Source organism: Phycomyces blakesleeanus (assembly GCF_001638985.1).
Source record: "Phycomyces blakesleeanus NRRL 1555(-) unplaced genomic scaffold PHYBLscaffold_6, whole genome shotgun sequence".
Classification (NCBI taxonomy): Eukaryota; Fungi; Mucoromycota; class Mucoromycetes; order Mucorales; family Phycomycetaceae; genus Phycomyces; species Phycomyces blakesleeanus.
Genome location: NW_017265139.1, coordinates 1,317,048 through 1,335,276, shown reverse-complemented (window position 1 = coordinate 1,335,276; position 18,229 = coordinate 1,317,048). Strand labels below are relative to the sequence as shown.

Genomic DNA, 18,229 nt, shown 5'->3' with positions numbered 1-18,229 from the left:
TTGCCGTGCCTCTAACTGATGCTATTTATGAAAACTAAAGGATTTTTAGAATAAGGCTGATTATTATAAGAAATAAGAGTGGAGAGGTAGTAAAGCGATAGATGTCGGTGTAAAAACTAGATATAGTGCACGTAATGAGAATTTCCTTGAGCTTTCGAGTAATGCTATGAGTATGCTTAATCAACATAAAAAAAAGGTCTTTTCTGGCTATGGATAACGCTTATATCCATAAAGTGGATGAAGTCCGAACTTTGATTGAAAATTGTGGCTTTATACCCACATAATTTTCCCAATTACTCACCATTTTTTAAAACATATTGAGTTGTTCAGGTCAAACATTAAAGGGATTATAAGGAAAGCTTGTTTGATAGTCGGTGATTACTAGACTACCAAAATTACTGGGTCGAAAAAGGGTTTGAATAATGACAGTGTCAATTTAGTAAAGAAGTATTAGTATTAGTATTAGTATTAGTATTAGTATTATTGTTTTATAGATGCTTGTCTTTTGAGTGAATACTTAAATTACATAACGCAAAAAAGTACATCTAATAGTGAAATAATCTTTAGCTTTACCATTATAATATTGCTTTTTATTTGGGGAGGAGGGGGACAAAATCACAAGACTTTCCCATTGTTTATCGCGTCACAGGCCTATGCTCCCCAAGCTTTGTGATTAAACCTTGTAGATTGGAAGTCAATTGCTTTTTATTTTTATTGTTATTGTTATTTTAGAGCTTATTGGGTGGGGATTCTTGCTTTAATCCAATGGAGGTAATATTCAATCACATTTTTGCGCTCGAGTACCAGCTCATTATGCACTGTATCAACAGAAACACACTATATTAGCTCTTTGTGTATGTATGTACTACATGTACCATATGACTTACATTCATGGTAAAGGCCTTCCCAGCTCTTCATCTCCTTGTCTTTTGAAGAAGCAAGCTCATATACTTTTTTGGTTGAAGCATAATCATTAACAGGATCGGCTGTTCCGTGAGAGAATAAGATGGGAACATCAATCTTATTTCCTTCAACCAAAAGGGATTCACCAGCCTCTAGAAATCCACGTACTTCAAATACAGTAAATAAATGACACATTCTTGGATAAACCTTATCAATATCTTACATGTGTCAAGTGTGGCATAGTCATGGATAAGAGGATCTTCAATATATTTCTTGACCTGCTCCTTGTCTTGACTAATGCCATTGGGGTCTAGGCCAGCTCTGATAACAAAGCTAGGAAACACCTTGGACAGCATTGAGAGAGGTATGTACTTGATGGGATGGACGGGGGTAGTCAATGTGACGAGCGGGGCAGAAGAAATTACGCCCTGCAATAAGTCCACGCCATCAAAGATATCTCGTTTGACCAACAGGTTGAGCACCAGACCTCCACCCTTGAAGAAATGTCAATAATGAGCTACTTCTTTTTCTTATTTCTCTTGAATTACCATACTGTGGCCCATCAAAAAGAGAGGAACTCCAGGACGTTTGAGTTTGTGAATTTTTGCATTGATATCACCCAGGGCGGTCATATAGCTATATTTATCAGAAATATTGCCGTTTAATTTTCCGTAAACTCGATAAAATTCTAACCATTGAAAGTATTTAATTTACTAGTCTGCATAGTTGCTTACCCATTGTTATTTCCATACTCCTTTGACTTTGCAGCCGTTTCTCCCCAGCCTCTTTGATCAAACCCAAAGCTTTCAATGCCATTCTCAGCGTAGAATGTAAACATTTCATCATAACGAGCGATATGTTCACCAAAACCATGAATCATCCTATAGAACACCTCCCCCAAAACAAAACAAAAATAAAAGGAATATTTAATTTTGGCTCTAAATAATATTACTCAGCACTTACAAGATTTGTGCCACTGGTTTCCCGGCAGGCTTCCAGGTCTTTGTGAAGATAGGATAATTGTCTTTGGTCGTACTCCATTCATCAACCACTTGAACTTGCTCTGTTTCGGCCATTTGATTGAGAATATCTTTCTTGGATGTATGTATGTTAATACAAGATAAAGTGATATAAAATAAGAAGAAGCAGAAAAGGAGAAAATATATAATACAAAAAAAAAAGAAAAAAAAAAGTGAACAGGACCCAACGCGTCGTTTTTATATGTGAGTTTGTGAGTGAGTTTGTGGGGAAATAAGACGTCACGCACGAAAGCTTTGTACTCACATCACTTGTCGGTTCCTGGATTGGATAAGGAAAGAAAACGAAAATAGCCTATTTTCTTTGAAGAGCTTGATCAAATGTCAATCCTAAAAGAGGCGTGACTGCTTATAATCGCATACAGGTTAGGACGGTATTAAAGCCTATTAATACATCCACCCACACACACAATGCACACATTTGTCGCTAGTGAATAAGTTCAAGCCTACATTTATAGAACTTTTTTTTAACAGACAATGGAAGACGAAATTGAAGAGCTCAAAAGCTATTATTTTCAATATAAAAACTCGGTTCAAAAGATTGGACATAACGCTTCACAGGTAGATTTCCATTGAGTTCTTATTCTTATTCACACATTATGCCACAATTACCGTCATAAATCTCAAGACCCAATACAGATCCATATCTGGAACACTCAGTGATCCACGTAAATTCCAGTGAGTAAACATAATCCAAAATGTCTTTTTTTTTTAAAAAAAAAAAGACTGGAGAAATAAACTTTTCTTTTTTGTGATATATTAGATTACTATTGGAATTTAGTTGCATTCAATACCTTGCCTACGCTAATCGTCAACAACCTGAACGAGCGAGCAAATCTGTGGTAGCGTCTAGTCATTTATTGTCCAATCAAAATTTTCTACGTGATGAATCTGGAATGGTGGTAGCTGCTCTTGATCTATTTGATGATCTCGAAGCACAAGATGTGAATGAGAGATTAGGAAATATCCAAGTAAGAGAGATAGATGTAGTATGTGTATGTGTATGTGTGTGTGCAAAAAAAGAAGAGGGAATAATAAATTATAAACTCTATATAATTATATATATATACGCGCGCGCATGTTTGTGTGGTTTATTGTGTGGTTGTGCATATCTTTTTGTTTTGTTTTGTTTCTTACATAACATTTATACCATAACTTTTGTCCATTGAAAGCATGTCCTTGAAGGCTTTGTTCATTTGTCTACACGCTGTGAACTTGTACGCTGTATTGCCAGAAACGACCCTCTTAATTTTACAGAAGTAAGGAGATATTAAGGATAGACCCCTTCCCCCCAAAAGAAATATTATAAACTATAGTAACTGCAGGGCGAAGAAAGATGCATCCAACTTATTCTTTATATATATATATTGCTTTTTTCGACCAAAAGGCCATCGATCATCTATTACAAAGCGCCCACTGTCTTAGTACACGCTACTCCATACAACTAAGGTAAAGAAGCAAAAAATAAAATAGATTTTCTTTTTCTACCCCTGAATAAGAGAATAAGAAAATTGGCAATATAGACGCCAATGTACACGTCAAGTAGGATACTTGAAAAGAAAATCCGGTAAACTTAATATGGCTTTCTATTATATTTTATATATTATTTTATGTAGTGAGATGATTTACACCATGGTAGAAGAGAAGCCGAGATATGCTGCCACAGTACGATTCAAATTGGTTGAAATGCAACTTTTACCGGATCTTGTTACACGCCTTACTGTATACTGTGAAGATGAAGTGAGAATACGATGAATTATTTGTATTAGTTTTGTTTTATATTAAATGTCTGTTTGTGCGTTTGTGCGTTTGTGCGTGCGTACAGGTTGATTTCTTCAATAGCATCTTGTCTCGGATGCCCTCGTGGTTTATCGCGCAGTCAGTAAACAGCAGACATCATTTTGCAACCATCAAAAGCCGGGTGTTCGCCAAGATTCAAAGTTGTTCGGTAATTCTGATAAATGATTGTAATAATAATAAATTTGTTCTTGGTGGCTAAATAGGATTATCAAGGGAGATGTGCAGGTAAATCAGGTTGAACTGGCAATGGCAATCCGAGTGGTTGCCGGATTGGTTGGATTTTTTGGACTTCAGTTGAGTGAGGCCGAGGTAGATATGTGCTTTTATCTACTGCGAGTCACTGAAATGGAAAGGTACGATAGAACACTGCATATCCTTACACCACACAACATCACATCACATTGTGGAAATGCACCTCTTTATTTTTTGCCACAAAGAAGGGGGCACGAACCAGAAAATTATAATCACAATCACAATCATAATCATAATCATAATCATAATTAAATGAAAAGTTATTTATTTACTTATTTGTTTTCTTGTGGTTCTAGGCTAGTCAAGCTTCTCCTCAGTCTTATTCTTATTTCCTCAGTCGCAATCCTCAAGAGACAGGTAAAACATACGGATAAAGTCATACTCGTTTCAGAAGCATCTAATTATTACTTGGAATAATACAGAGAGACCTTGTCGCAGTATTAACTCAGCTGCTTCAGTCAGGCGTGTCTGAGATGCCGATGCTTTTGATGGTGTACTTTAAGACAGATCAAATCAGTCAAGTGGAAGACATGATTCGATCTATCTTGGAAATGCAAGTTCCTATCCGTAAGTCCATAAAAGAAATCATTATAAGCATCATACTCACACCCTTTATTGGCCGTTTATTTACTATATAGCCAAGCTGGGGTTGTTTGAGATGCAAAAGCTTTGTGGCCATATCTACAACACTGCATTTTCAGCTATTGCACATGCTTAGTATGCAATATATTCCAGTTCTTTCTCTCTTGTCATTCTATACTGTTTTTGCTTAAAGATGTACTCCTGTCCCTCTGTTTTCCCCTTAAAAGGGACATGCGTTGTTACGAATATTTAAGTATAAATATATTCAGATATTCAGATATCTATAAATATCATAAAGATGGATACATACACATACACATACACATACACATACACATATATATTCGTGTGTACAAGTAGTGCTTGCAAGTTGGTTTCTTACTGGATCGAACCCAGTGATGCAAGGCAGGGATTTGCATTGCTTGTGCGGCATATTTTTTGTTGTTGTTGTTGTTGTTTTTGTTGTTTTTGTTTCCTTTTTTTTTTCTTCTTTCTTTTGAATCTTCATCGGATAGACTAAACAAAGGTATTTAACAAAGAGTCTTCAATGCTCCCCCTTTCTGGCGTCTCTTTTTCCTTTCGCTCTTTCTCAATTTCAAACCAAACTATGCATAACTTCCTCACGTTGAGCTCTTTGGGTGAGCAAAAATGGCTCGAATCGTCAAAGAATATCCTCCTTGGATTTCATATGAATTGGTAAAGAAGATATAGGTTTATTTCCTTAAATCCCTTGACCCTTTTTTTTTTTAAAAAAAAAAGGAAAAGAAAAGAAGATTTGCCACCAGTTTTGATTCCTTGATTTTAAAATACTAATACCAATACCAATACCAATACTACGCTTTAATACATAACTACTATTGTTGCAGGGTGTTGTTTCGCTATCGCAAGGCAACAGGACAGACGATCTCTGTATATCCTTTCGAACATGGAACAGGAGGATTAAAGTAATAATATCTTTGGCTGAATGATAATTTCCTTGACAGAGGGTTAATTTATTATCCTTAGTGTGCTTAAAGAGAAGATTGCAGTAAATGAAATTCAGTTTGCCATGTTATTATACGAGCGTCATTTGATTACACTCGTTTATGTTCCTAGACATGTCAGGTAAGATATAAAGATATATTATAGTTCAAGTCATTGTACATGCCTGTCTTAATACAAAACATACACTTGTGCTTTTAGTGACACGCAAAAAGGTAAGGTTATTTATTCTTTATTTTATTCACCCAGTTGGACTGTATTCTTATTTATCTTTGTAGCCCAAGCTGCTGTCCACGGCCACACACTATCCCAGATTCCTGCAGTAAAATAATTAATTAATTAATTAATTCATTTATTAAGAATCAACATAAAACTGATAGTTTATTGTATAGGCAAAGGGGCTTTTACTGACAATCAATCAGACAAATGAACTATCAGAGCCAAAACTTAGACTGTATATTAAGCGCAACAGTCCCTCTGAACTAATGTCCCCATCCTCGTCCATCTCCTCGGTCTCACTTCCACGTACACCACCACTATCTCCACACCTCAATGCCACCGTAAAGTCTCATTCTTTCAATAATCTTCAGGATTTCCAAAAACGGCCACTGTCAAAGCGAGCCGTGGGAAATAGCCATTTCTCTGCATCACTTCTTAACCCAAAGAAGGAAGTTGGTATAATGGGCCGAAAAGATCTTAAACAAGTATCCTCAAAAGTCCAGACAAAACCTTTGAGTAACAGCCGCATGGCTCCAAAGCCAAAGACTCATCAAATACAACAAAAAGAGAAAACGAAACCTCAGCCAGAGCCAGAGCCAATCGAAATAGAACCCACGCCAGAGGTTGAAGAGCCAGTCAAACAAGAGGAGAGCGAAATAGAAAAGGTGGGTTTCGGGTTGCTCTAGTTCTTTCCCAAGTTTCCCAAAAAGAAGTACCTAAATTGAGTCTCCTATGTATATGTATATATATATATATATGTGTGTGTGTGTGTTTCATTTTATTTCAACAATAATTCCTAATCATCATATACTTACCAATATCAATATCAATATATGTATATGTATATGTATATGTATATAAAAAGGTTGCTTTCTCTGGAGAATTGACGGTACTCACAGAAGATAGCAGGGTAAGAACATTGAACTCACGGCCATTAGTATGTAGAGGCTTATTAATCTTTAATAGCTGTGGAGAAGACGATACTTTGAAATTACGAACAAGAGGTTCTTATTGTTTCCAGAATGGCAGGGAACGGTATGTCATACTATATAGATACTTCGATATTCTTACAATTCCTTTTAGACACCTTGCTCCGTGTTTGACCTGGATAGGATAACACAATGTACTACAGACTTTGAGGAACGACTGATGCCCTATTCATTTGAGGTCTGTGCTGACAACCAAGTTCTCCAGGTGTATGCAGACAATAATGAATTCGCAGTTAAAATAATGGCGGCGTTGATCAAAACTAGTAGAAATAATAGTGGTTTAGCTTAAACATTTACCCGTCTGCAGTGTAAAAAAATAATAATAAATAAAAAAAAGCGACCTATATATATATATATATATATATAAATACACACACAGAGAGAGAGAGAGAGAGAGAACGAGACAAAGTAATATAATTATATTTTTATTTTTATTTTTATTTTTATTTTTATTTTTATTTATATATATACATATATATATATTTATATTTATATTGGTTAATGACTCATCATCATTGGCTGGGGTAAAGAGGTGAAAATCGATAATTGATAGAATTGAAGCTAAGAAAGAAGAAGAAAAAAAAATATAATATATTGTAATATCCTATTATAATTTTTTTTTCTTTCCCCTTCTCTTCCTGTTTATTGTTACCATTTGGGAATGCACAGCCTCTTTTTTATTGTTGCCCAATCCACATGACTACATTATCTGCTTCCACAACTCCCGAGACACCTCACTCGGCCATAAACTCAATGCCTTCTCAACACATCCCACAACGTAAAAAGAAGGCTACCAGAGCCTGCATCCATTGTCAAAAAGTAAACAATATTACAATGGAATTATAGATCAAATAAGCTAATCAACACATTCTTGTCAACAAAACCAATCATTCAATCAATCAAACCATAAAGGCTCATCTCACATGTGATGACTGTAAGTTTTAAATCCTCAAGTCTATTACTGTAAACTCAATTTTGCTCTGTGTATATATATATCAATAGCTCGACCATGCCAGCGTTGCATAAAGAGAGATTTGGCATCAACTTGTGCAGACGGAGCACGCAAAAAAGCAAAATATCTACAAGATGCTGAAGGTAAAGATATATACATATAGTAGCTATATTAGTAGTATTATTACTATTAGTGGAAGTGGAAGTGGTAGTGGTAGTGGTAGTGGCAGTGGTAGAACATAACAATACAGGTTCCTGAAAAAAGGATTGACCATTTAAAAATCCGAAATGAAAGACGTAAAGAACACCCTTAAAGCCATACAGTGATAAATGTATGATTCAAGCTTAATAAACAATTAAAGTGACAATTGATTACATTTCCCTGGAAAAACACCCTTTATAATCCTCTTCGTTTTCCTCTTTCTTCTTTGGAATACGCTTGATGAATTGAAAGTTTGGGAGCTGCATTAAGATGGTCAATCCTTTTGGAAAGAGCCTGTAATAGTAGTGGCTATAACAGAAGTAACAGCTGTAACAGCTGTATGTGTCTACGTACGTATTTAACTTTTCATTTTTCTATAAAAAAAAATTATATACAATAGACCTGAAGAATCGGGCCAATTTATTCCCACCAGCCACCATGGAATCCTTCAACACAACCTCAGCCTCGGATACACTAACAAATGCTGCAATATTGGATACTCAAGCATTCATGACAAACGGTATAGAATATTTGCTGATTCCTGTTTTTATTTTATTTATATTTAAATTATGCCAATGTCATTTATAATCCTTTCTTTCCTTTAATTCTTTTAAAACCTACAGATGCGAACGAGATGATCAATAGTAGCCAGTTGATGAATATGGATAATTATAATTACGGTTTTGGATCCTCTGCTACAAATCTCGAGTATTCAATATTGTCAAGTATGTTGGGGTCACCGATGGACCTTCAACTAACACAGCCACCAGTACACCCGATCGTAACAAACGTACGTGCAACCCAACCGAACCCCGTGGCACCCGCCACTACTACCACGTCTACCACGACCCCTTCAATAACATCTACCGTTAATACCGGAGGATGGCCAAATACTGTAACAGAAAACCGTCAGCACTTGCAACCATTACACCAACAACAGTTACATAACCAACAAAATCAGAATCAGAATCAGAATCAGAATCAGAATCAGAACCAAAATCAAAATCAAAATCAACAGCAACAGCAACAGCAGCAGCAGCAGAATCAAAACCAAAACCAAAACCAACACCAGAACCACAACCAAAATCAAAATCAAAATCAAAATCAACATCAACATCAACATCAAAACAATCATCAGAACCAGAACCAAAGCCAAAGCCAAAGCCAAAGTCAAAGCCAAAATCATCATACTCAATCACATCAGCATAAACACCAGCATCAACAGCCACAGCAGCAGCAGCAACTTCATCATCAACATCATCATCATCAACATAATCACCAACACCAACAACATGGCAGCCCTGATTTTACTCTTCCAGATACCCGTCCCCCACTTCAGACACCTTCTCTTCCTACCACACCAAGTTCGTTCACAAGTGGAAATCAATCAATTATGGACGATATTTTGTTTCCTCCTCGTTCTATTGGTTCCATTCCATCTGCTGTTTTGAACTCGTCTCACATATCCTCTTCTGGTATATCTTCCATGCTTCCCTATGGCGATGGGGCAGTCGTGGCCAAGATTGCCAGCCCAGTTACAGCTGGTGCTGCGGTGAAGCGTCGTAATCAAATAATCACTCCAGAAATGGCCTATGCCAGTGCTACCAAACCATTTAGTTACGCAGAAGGTTATCATTATCTGATAACATATGTCCGCCAAAAGTAAGTGTTATTTTATTTACTTTTTTTTTCCTTTGGGAAACACAAACCCACATGGGCATCTTCCTAAAAATCATGTATTATGTATATATAGAATGAGTAGAGAAGACTTGATGCGAATTAGCCGGGCGCTGGCGCTCTTTCGCCCCTCTGTACTTGCCTCAATGATGAACCTGACTGAAGACGATCTTATATTTACCGAAAAATGTCTCCAACGTACACTTCTTGTAAGCATTACTTTTAACTATTCCCCCTTTTTTTTTCTTCTTCTTCTCTTAATTCATCGTTGCTGTTGTTCTGTAGGAGTATGAAAAATTAATTAGTTATTCCGGCACACCCACTGTTGTGTGGAGACGAACGGGTGAGATCGCATTAGTTGGCAAGGAATTCTCTCTCCTCACTCAGTGGTCCCGGGACGCCCTCTTGAACAAAAAGACCTATATTTACGAAGTAAGTTATATATATATATTTATCGAATTGCTAACAATCCGTTGTATAGTTAATGAGTGATGCCTCTGCAGTCGAATATTGGGAAAAATACGCTCTCCATGCGTTTGATAACACTGATTCTGCTGTGTACAGCTCTTGTATACTCATCAGTCCTACAAAGAGATTGGTTCCTTGCACTTTTTGCTTTACTATCAAGCGTGATATATTTGATTTACCGAGTGTTATTGTCGGAAATGTAAGATATTCTAACCGCAAGCGTAAACAGATCATTAACCCCTGTGTTTTATGATTTGCGATAGTTTCTTCCGATACTCAGTTAAAAGATGTGTGTTTTAGAGGCAACAAAAAAAACAGAGAGATAAGAGACAGAAACAGAGATAACCAAAATAGACGGTCTTACAAAAGAGCCAAAAAAAAAAAAAGGAATGAACAACTTTGTCTCTCTATCTCTCTATCTCTAAAGATTCATATTATATATTTACATATATAATTTACGCATACAACTCACAAACTATATATACTGCTCTTTAAAACTTGTACCCTCTTTTTGCATATAGATTATCTTATCTACACCTACACCTACAAATCCTCACGCACACCACCCAACAACACAACACAACACAACACAAAAAAAACACATCCTTTTATTATTTATTCAAATTTCATACAAAAAACAAACTCATTATACACACTCTCGCACACACACATACATACATACATACATACATACATACATACATATATATATATATATACATACATACTAATATACTAAAACTAAACTTCATTCCCTCCTCCTCCTCTTCCTCTTCCTGTTACTCTTCTTGACAATCGCATTTAACTCCTGTACATTGCCTCTTTCTTTTTTTTCAACTTTTAGGGCTCAAATAGAACCAATACATAAAATAAAGAAAAGAAAAGAAGAGTGCGATCGTTGAATGTACTTGGTATTGGGAATCAATTTTTTTCTGGATTTCCCACCAATCTGGGCCTACTGTCTGGGTTTTAATACGGAGACATTTTAGGTGTATATATTACATTATAAATCTTAACCTCATTATACAAAAGATTACAATACCAATCCTAGAATCCAGTGCTGTGTTTCTATTTGAGATTAAGACAAATTTGAATGCTTATATATATATATATATATAAACGCTTCATACAAACGTATATATGTATATGCGTATGTATCTGTATGTATGTATGTATGTATGTATGTATGTATGAAATCATCTTTCCAATTGAGAAAAAGAAATATGCACCACGCATTATAGCTCTGTAGAAAAGCCTGTTTTGGGATTTAATGACAGTCCTTACAAAGGTACTAATGATCGTGATAATATATCTTGAACATAGAGAGCTTAAAGTATCCATTGATTCTCTCACAATTATCTAGCTTCAACCAGCAAGAAACATATGTTCTGTCTCAAAAAATATCTTATTTGTTTCAGTTCGGAAGGTCATCTCGTCTTAAAAAAGAATAGGCTTGTCTAGATGTGTCTCAAAAAAAATGGCTAAATTAAATCTAATTCGTCTACAAAAAAAAATATTTAGATTTCGTCTCAATCGTAAGTAAAAGCTGTAATAAAAACCTATTTTTTTTAGAGAAAATATAATAACTTAATAGGTTTAGACTACAAGAGGACTTTATACCATGAAGAAAGTACATCGTCATTATGACACAGAAACGTATTCTTTTTCTCTTTAAGGGAAAAGGAGTAAAGAATGAAACTGATTTCTGTGTATTTAAGAGTGTATTCTAGAGAAGCTGTTTATTCACCATTATTTTTTTAACGATAAGATAAATACATGTACTCTGATTTATAGAACATATGACGACCCATAACATCCAATACAGAAAGAGCCAGCCTGTTTACTCCCATCCTGATCTTACGCCAAGGATCAATCTTTTATCTACAAAAACCCCTCGATCCGATGCTGACAGGAGACAGAGAGAGCCGCCTAGTCGTCAGAATGCACGCAGTTCTCTTTCCAGGGCAACAAATCTACCACTGTCACAGCAGCAGCAACAGCAACAGCAGCAACAGCAGCAACAGCAGCAGCAAAAACATGAATATCAGCCAAGATTAAATGACATAAACATAATTCCAACATCTCCTATCAAACCCTCTCTTCCATCATCACCGACGCTTGGAAACATATATCAATCAATCTACAATGGTAAGCATTCTATATGAACCACTAGCTTTATTCTGTAACTTACTTTTTATGCAATTGATTTCATTTTAAAATAAATGAATAAATAAATAAATAAATAGAACAAGAGCCTCAAAAGAGGGATCTTTTCAAAGTTGGGAGCCGTTTGATATATTGGGAATCCCCCATTCACTCCCTCATAGTCCTAGCTGGCCTATTACTCCTTGTCTGCTGGTCTCCGCAACATCTCATCTTAGGTAGTCTTTGTTGGATAATCAGTCTGGACCTCGCAATTGTCCAAGCAGCCAGGATTTTACATAATATAGTATTCCGTCTTCCTTATGATACAGTTCCTCACCCATTCAAGTAAGTCAAGCACCAAATTGAAACACTTGTTATCAAATCATACAAAACTGTTGTCAAACTTGCCACTAATCCTTTTTCTTTTTCTTTTTTTTTTATATTAAAAATAAAATATAATATATATATATATAAAAGAACCTTACTAAGAGTATCCGATCAAACCTCCTTATCCCGTCCTAGCAGCTCAACATGGGCTGGGATGGCGAGCACAGAGATGTACAGGGTTATACTGGTTCAGGACAAAAGAAAGAGCCTGATGTGGTTGGCAGGCACGATGTCTTATCTAGCCATCTCAGCTTGGGTATCTACCCGTACCTTGCTGATCCTTGCATGTATTGGTCTATTTTCTGTACCCAAAGTGATGTTGGATCTCCAAAATACAAGCTAATTTACTCTTTATTTACTGATCTATTTGGTCAAGCAGATTTCTGTTTTCTACACACATGATAAAATATCAAACCTTTCTGCATTTTCTTATTATTACTACTACTACTACTACTACTATTTGAGAATTTTATTTTCGAATTCAATTCAATTGATTATATATATATCATTTTGGCTAATTTGAAATGGAATAATACAATAGGTTTTATTATATTTCAGCAACAAAGAAGTGTGAGGGAGTGAGTAAGTAGTCAAACGAGTGAGATATGTATAGTAATATAAAGAAATAAGGAAAGAAAACAAATGACGGATTGTGACTATATGGTTTTTTTTGGGTTGTTTGACTCTTCTTTTTTCTTTAAAAGAAGCAAATTGTCTTTTTGATATAATGTATATGTATGTGTATGAATATGAATGAGTAAGTATATGCGTAAGTGTAAATTTAGGTGTAAGTGTAAGTATAGGTTTAAGTGTAAGGGTAAGTATAAGTGTAAGTGTAAGTATAGGTATAGGTGTAAGTATAGATGTAATAGATGTAGGTATAGATGTAATGCAGTTTTTCTTCTTCTTTTTTACTCTCTTGACTTTACAAGCCAAGCCAAAACTAATGTTTCCCTTTTGAACCTCTTTAGAAAAAAAAAGGGCACTATTAAACATTACCAAACATCTTCAATACACCAGCCTCCCAGTCATCAGATTCCTTGACTTCAAATGATAGTGGCAAGGGCAACTCTTCAATTCTGTCACCATTTCCCCGTTCCTCCTCTTCCTCTTCTTCATAGTATTCTTCCTCTTCATAGTCCTCCTCTTCCTCCTCTTCATATTCCTCCTCTTCAACATTTGTGCGGTTCTCTGCCTCACTTCTTACTGATTGTACAGAGTAAGAATGAACAGGACCAACTGCGGTAGATGCTGTTGATAATCTTGCTCCTACTATTGTTGCTGCCGCTGTTGTTGTTGCTGCTGTTGCTATTGCTGCTGTTGCTATTGCTGCTTTTGGTATTGTCACTGATTGTGGTGGTGGTACTGGTGGTGGCGGTGGTGCAGATGCTGCAGATGCTGCAGATGTTGCTAAAGCTGGCATTGCAGATTGGGGTAGTGGAGGAGGAGACTGTAGCATAGGCAGTGGAGAGGACATTATGGGCAGGCGTATTTCTTGTAACGGACGTTCTTCTTGCAGCGTTCGTTCCGACAGAGCTCTTGGTAGCACAGTCAACGGTAAGACAGCTGCAGACCCGACTGGAGATCCCGACACGGTTCCTGTCGACTGAAGACGGTCCGCTAGATCACGTCGGCGGTCTTCGCGTGCGTACATGTGCCATTTCTTCATCACGATCTTGGAACTATCAAACTCGCCTTGTTTGTCGCCATGATTCTCTTTTCCTTCGCCTTCTACTTTGCGCGTCTCACCCCAAGAAAAGTCATCAAAATGCCAGTAGGCGTATGTTGGTAATACAAAGTTCCAAATCGGTAGACTGACTAGGTAGATCATCATCCAGCCTACATATACCATCTTACGGCTAGTCATCATGATCAGCACAGCCGGCAAACCCAGAATGAGCGCCAGTAGAATTAGGGATAGAACTGCGGGTTGTCCGATTATGGCGAGTACAATCAGATACAAGGTAAATGAAATTGCGGCTGGGAGAGCAAGTGTTCCCACAAGCTCCATAAACACGACAAATTGCATCGAGAAGCAAAAGGTACCGCACAGATTGCGAACAAACACCAGCTCCATCAGGTTGTGAATAGTAGAATTGATCCAGCGACGACGCTGAGACAGCAGTACTCGGAAGGAGTCGGGTACGACTGTTTTACAGACTGCCTGAGGAACAAACAGCATCTTACGACGCGGGAAAGTACGTAGCATTAGGGTGGATAGGTAACGATCTTCTCCTAACAGTAACAGGTTTTTCTTGTGGAGAGTATCGACAACATTTTCAGAGTAATGTTCGATAATGTCTGGGTTGGCCAGAATCGGTACCCAATGCCCGTTGTTGCCTTTGGGGGCCTTTATACGATACATACAAAAACACCCGGGCAGACAAGTTACGTTTCCGAAAATTGATTCAAATGCCTTGCTTTGATGATGAGAGATATAATATTCAAACACTACAAAATGAATATAATTATTAAAGAAAAAAGTTAAAGCCATGCTACATGTACATGTGTATACATATGAATGTGCATATGAATACATCTACATGTGTATACATATACATGTACATGTACATACATATGAATGTATGTATATATTGCCTTGGACTAACTTAATTCATTCAAAAATACAAAAAAGAGTGAGAGAAATACCTTGGATCATGGATACCCAGCTGTCAGATTTGTTGCCAATCTTTGTCTCTCCACAGAGACCCATTATCTCAGGATCATTAACCATGCAGCTCACTAGACGTGAAAGGGCATCTGGATAAACCTTTGTATCTGCGTCAACCATGAGAACAATTTCGTACTTGTCAGGGCTCACACCAGTTGCACGCCAGATCATCTTAAAAATCTCGTATTCCAACATTGTCATCCGTTCATCAAACATAACCTTTTGAAGGAAGGACATAAGAATAACCTGAGAGTCTCGCTTTCCTCTGTTTCCTGGCTTATTCTCGCCTGCCTCAGATGGCCCACCGCACTTCACGATTGTGATCATTGGCACCCGTTGCTGGTGTTCGGGATTAACGGTCGAGTCGTCATAAGAATAATATCCAGAGTACACCTTGGCCTGGTTGTAACGCTTTGTGCCGTCTGCAATTGCCACATATGCATGAGGCTCGACATCTTCTGGTGCAATCACAAAATCTTCCATCATTCCAATGCAAATGTCAGGTGTGGACAAGGCATTTCCGTGACCCTTGATTATTCCGTCTGCAATGACTACTATGAGCTTGTGTGAATTTGGAAAGTCGGTAGTAGCAATTGAGTCTAGAGTGGTGCGCAAGCCATCAACGCCTTCAGAGTAACATGTAACAAGACACATTGTGTGGGCTAGAACAAAGCCAAATGGCATAAAGTCTCGTTTTGGCTGGGGTATTGCGTGTGATGAAATAGGAAACGGGCAGGCCATTGTGCATGTAGAATTTGTTACATTAGAAGACACAAGTGAAGATCGGCTTGAAGGCAAAGTTGGGCTTTGGCGATGTAAAGACCCGCTTTGACTATTGTCAGCTGTTGGAGGGCGTAAAGGCGAAGAGTCGGCCATGATATTGGAAGAACCATAAGGTCCTGCTAACCGAGCACTAGAACATTAGTGATATTTAAGAAAATATATGGGTGAGTACATTTTGTAAAATAATAATAATAGAATAGATATCGACAGATGTTTTTTTTTTAAAAAAAATTGTCGTTGTATTTATGAACTCTTACCTGGATACTTGTTTCCATGATGCATTTCCTGGTCTGTCTGTGGAATTGAAATGCATGGAGCCTGTTTCAGGTTTTGTAAAGCGAGAGGTACTTGGCATCCATTTGTTCTTGGGCCTCAATGAGCCTGCACCGTAAGGCGAATGGGGTCGAATTGCTTCGGCCGGGCGATGAATACCAGACGTCCAGTTTTCGATTTCCAATTCACGCTTCATGCGCTCGCTGTAGGACCGACCTTCCTTAAAGTTACCCAGTTTCCAACTTAGGAACCAGCCAAACACAACTGCAAGAACAAACTTGACTATGATAACGCCCAGGATGACGATCAAGGAAGTATAGAGCACGACATCAGAAGCAATGCAACCCACGCTCTGTGTGTCGATTTCGCCGACCTTTATTATATCTAATAAGCAGTTGGCCTCGGCTTTCCAATCAATTCCGGGAGTACGTTGAGATGCAACCAGATGAGTTATATCCTGGCCTCCATAAAGAGCTGTATTTCCGAGAATAGTTTCGATAAGTCCACCAGCAGGCACATTAAAAAGTGATTGAGGGAGTGCAGTAAGCAGATGAAGGTTCAATACATAGCTATTTTTGAATAATAGTATGAGAAAATAAGAATAAAAGAGGGGGTTATTTAACAGAGTATGATTATTATTATGGTAAGGTGGATTATAGATGTGCATATTTAATCATACCTGTTGTAAACAGAAAGGTGAGTTGTAGTATTGACTTCTTTCCAGTCATAGTAAACTCGACCGGCCTTGTCGAATTTTCCATTGTTGCTCGGTACACCATAAGTGCGCATGTCTCTAAACAATGAACGTGCGTTGGGGCTTAGATGGCATCCTGAATGGTTAGAGTATGTGTTGCTGTCTGGAACCTCGAGGGAGTGGGGATCGAATAGACGACAGGGAAAGTAGGTTGGGACTGAGCTGTCCTGGCCGACAACCATGTTTGATTTTGCGGTTATTATGTTGGCACAAAATTTATTGTTGTTCTGCATTTGGAACAGAAAGGAAGCGTCCATTCCATTGGCATTGACAGGGGGATAGATTGGATTCATTGGATCTGTTCCGAGATCTGGGATTGGCGGGTGATCGTTCCAAGAGGCCAAAAAATAGGCCCAACCGTGGATCACCACATACCCTTGGCTGATACTGTCAATACGGTAGCTCATGGGGGGACGAGGGCAAACGACTTGGGTGAATCCGAATGTCAAGAAACCGACAAATCCCATAATGCATAGGATGATGGAGACCAGACCGATCTTTTCCCGAAAGGCTAATTGAGACGAGGCATCTTTCTTACCTAAATAAAAAAAATATAGAGCAAGGAAGAAGGGTTAAAAAAAACAAGGTGCACGTTGTCTCCGTAGCAAAAGAGAGATAGAAACAAGGGGGAGGGGAGGGGGGTGAGAGGGATGGGTAAGGGATTTAGGAAGAAAGGGAGAAAGCGAGAGAGAGAGAGAGAGAGAGAGAAAGAGAGAAAAGATAGAGCGATTGGAAGGGGTAGGTTAAAGGAAAGGGGAAATTGTGAGTGTGTGAGTGTGTGGGTGTGTGAGGGTTTGTCGCTTTGCTTTATGCGTTTTGTTTCTTTGGTTTAAAAATAAAAAAAAAAGGGGGGGGGGGGGGGGGAAGGTGTCATGTTTGTAGAGGGATGTTTCGATTCTCGTTACTCTTAGCTGTAGTTTACCTAGCAATCTAAGGATGAATGGAGGACAAAAGCAAGTGACAAGGTAGCAATATATTTTCCATGGGTCAGGACAATAGGACTTTTTGATTTTGATGCTTTTCACGTCAGTGTCTTGCTGTCTGTCGTCGTATTGCTCTTCGTCTCTGGCCAACAGACCCCGCCGTAAGAGCGAGCGTCTATTGGGATTTGACCGATCCAAAGCAGGAGGGTGGGTTGGGTCTGGTCTGGCAGGA

General features: G+C 37.9%; 6 protein-coding genes across 6 annotated transcripts; 4 read left to right on the top strand and 2 right to left on the bottom strand.

Annotated features, from left to right (window-relative positions):
* Positions 1 to 571: 571 nt before the first annotated feature.
* Positions 572 to 2,072, bottom strand: PHYBLDRAFT_186151 (hypothetical protein). Its single transcript, XM_018439201.1, has 6 exons — positions 1,867 to 2,072; positions 1,638 to 1,784; positions 1,452 to 1,539; positions 1,127 to 1,397; positions 888 to 1,070; positions 572 to 818 (listed from the first exon to the last, which is right to left on the bottom strand). The coding sequence occupies exons 1-6, from the start codon at positions 1,977 to 1,979 to the stop codon at positions 736 to 738; spliced, it is 885 nt and encodes a 294-aa protein (XP_018294190.1). The 5' UTR covers positions 1,980 to 2,072; the 3' UTR covers positions 572 to 735.
* A 345-nt stretch (positions 2,073 to 2,417) lies between these two features.
* Positions 2,418 to 4,710, top strand: PHYBLDRAFT_166122 (hypothetical protein; the record flags this gene model as incomplete). The annotated part of the gene is made up of 11 exons (XM_018435366.1): positions 2,418 to 2,471; positions 2,506 to 2,618; positions 2,704 to 2,911; positions 3,113 to 3,199; positions 3,328 to 3,389; positions 3,557 to 3,680; positions 3,783 to 3,880; positions 3,944 to 4,093; positions 4,289 to 4,349; positions 4,415 to 4,559; positions 4,631 to 4,710. The coding sequence occupies 11 exons, from the start codon at positions 2,418 to 2,420 to the stop codon at positions 4,708 to 4,710; spliced, it is 1,182 nt and encodes a 393-aa protein (XP_018294189.1).
* A 471-nt stretch (positions 4,711 to 5,181) lies between these two features.
* PHYBLDRAFT_143133 (hypothetical protein) lies at positions 5,182 to 7,052 on the top strand (the record flags this gene model as incomplete). The annotated part of the gene is made up of 9 exons (XM_018430940.1): positions 5,182 to 5,270; positions 5,441 to 5,518; positions 5,580 to 5,678; positions 5,757 to 5,770; positions 5,834 to 5,877; positions 5,948 to 6,439; positions 6,640 to 6,684; positions 6,741 to 6,809; positions 6,858 to 7,052. The coding sequence occupies 9 exons, from the start codon at positions 5,182 to 5,184 to the stop codon at positions 7,050 to 7,052; spliced, it is 1,125 nt and encodes a 374-aa protein (XP_018294188.1).
* Positions 7,053 to 7,459: 407 nt separating this feature from the next.
* Positions 7,460 to 7,973, top strand: PHYBLDRAFT_166120 (Zn(2)-C6 fungal-specific transcription factor; the record flags this gene model as incomplete). Its single annotated transcript, XM_018435365.1, has 4 exons — positions 7,460 to 7,582; positions 7,676 to 7,697; positions 7,766 to 7,858; positions 7,909 to 7,973. The coding sequence occupies 4 exons, from the start codon at positions 7,460 to 7,462 to the stop codon at positions 7,971 to 7,973; spliced, it is 303 nt and encodes a 100-aa protein (XP_018294187.1).
* Positions 7,974 to 11,860: 3,887 nt separating this feature from the next.
* Positions 11,861 to 12,936, top strand: PHYBLDRAFT_143131 (hypothetical protein; the record flags this gene model as incomplete). The annotated part of the gene is made up of 3 exons (XM_018430939.1): positions 11,861 to 12,209; positions 12,308 to 12,551; positions 12,684 to 12,936. 3 exons carry the CDS (start codon positions 11,861 to 11,863, stop codon positions 12,934 to 12,936), a joined length of 846 nt encoding a protein of 281 aa, XP_018294186.1.
* A 1,296-nt stretch (positions 12,937 to 14,232) lies between these two features.
* PHYBLDRAFT_96168 (glycosyltransferase family 2 protein) lies at positions 14,233 to 18,060 on the bottom strand (the record flags this gene model as incomplete). The annotated part of the gene is made up of 5 exons (XM_018443958.1): positions 14,233 to 15,044; positions 15,243 to 16,096; positions 16,305 to 16,889; positions 17,000 to 17,612; positions 17,997 to 18,060. Coding segments are annotated over 5 exons (2,928 nt in total), but the record flags the coding sequence as incomplete, so codon positions are not given.
* Positions 18,061 to 18,229: the final 169 nt, after the last annotated feature.

What these genes read in the sequence shown, in the direction of transcription:
- PHYBLDRAFT_186151 (XM_018439201.1), bottom strand. Translation starts at nt 1,979, where the DNA reads ATGGCCGAAACAGAGCAAGTTCAAGTGGTTGATGAATGGAGTACGACC. An exon ending in AAACCAGTGGCACAAATCTT is followed by an intron (nt 1,785 to 1,866) that starts GTAAGTGCTGAG and finishes GGTGTTCTATAG; the next exon opens with GATGATTCATGGTTTTGGTG. An exon ending in TTTTGATGGGCCACAGTATG is followed by an intron (nt 1,398 to 1,451) that starts GTAATTCAAGAG and finishes CATTTCTTCAAG; the next exon opens with GGTGGAGGTCTGGTGCTCAA.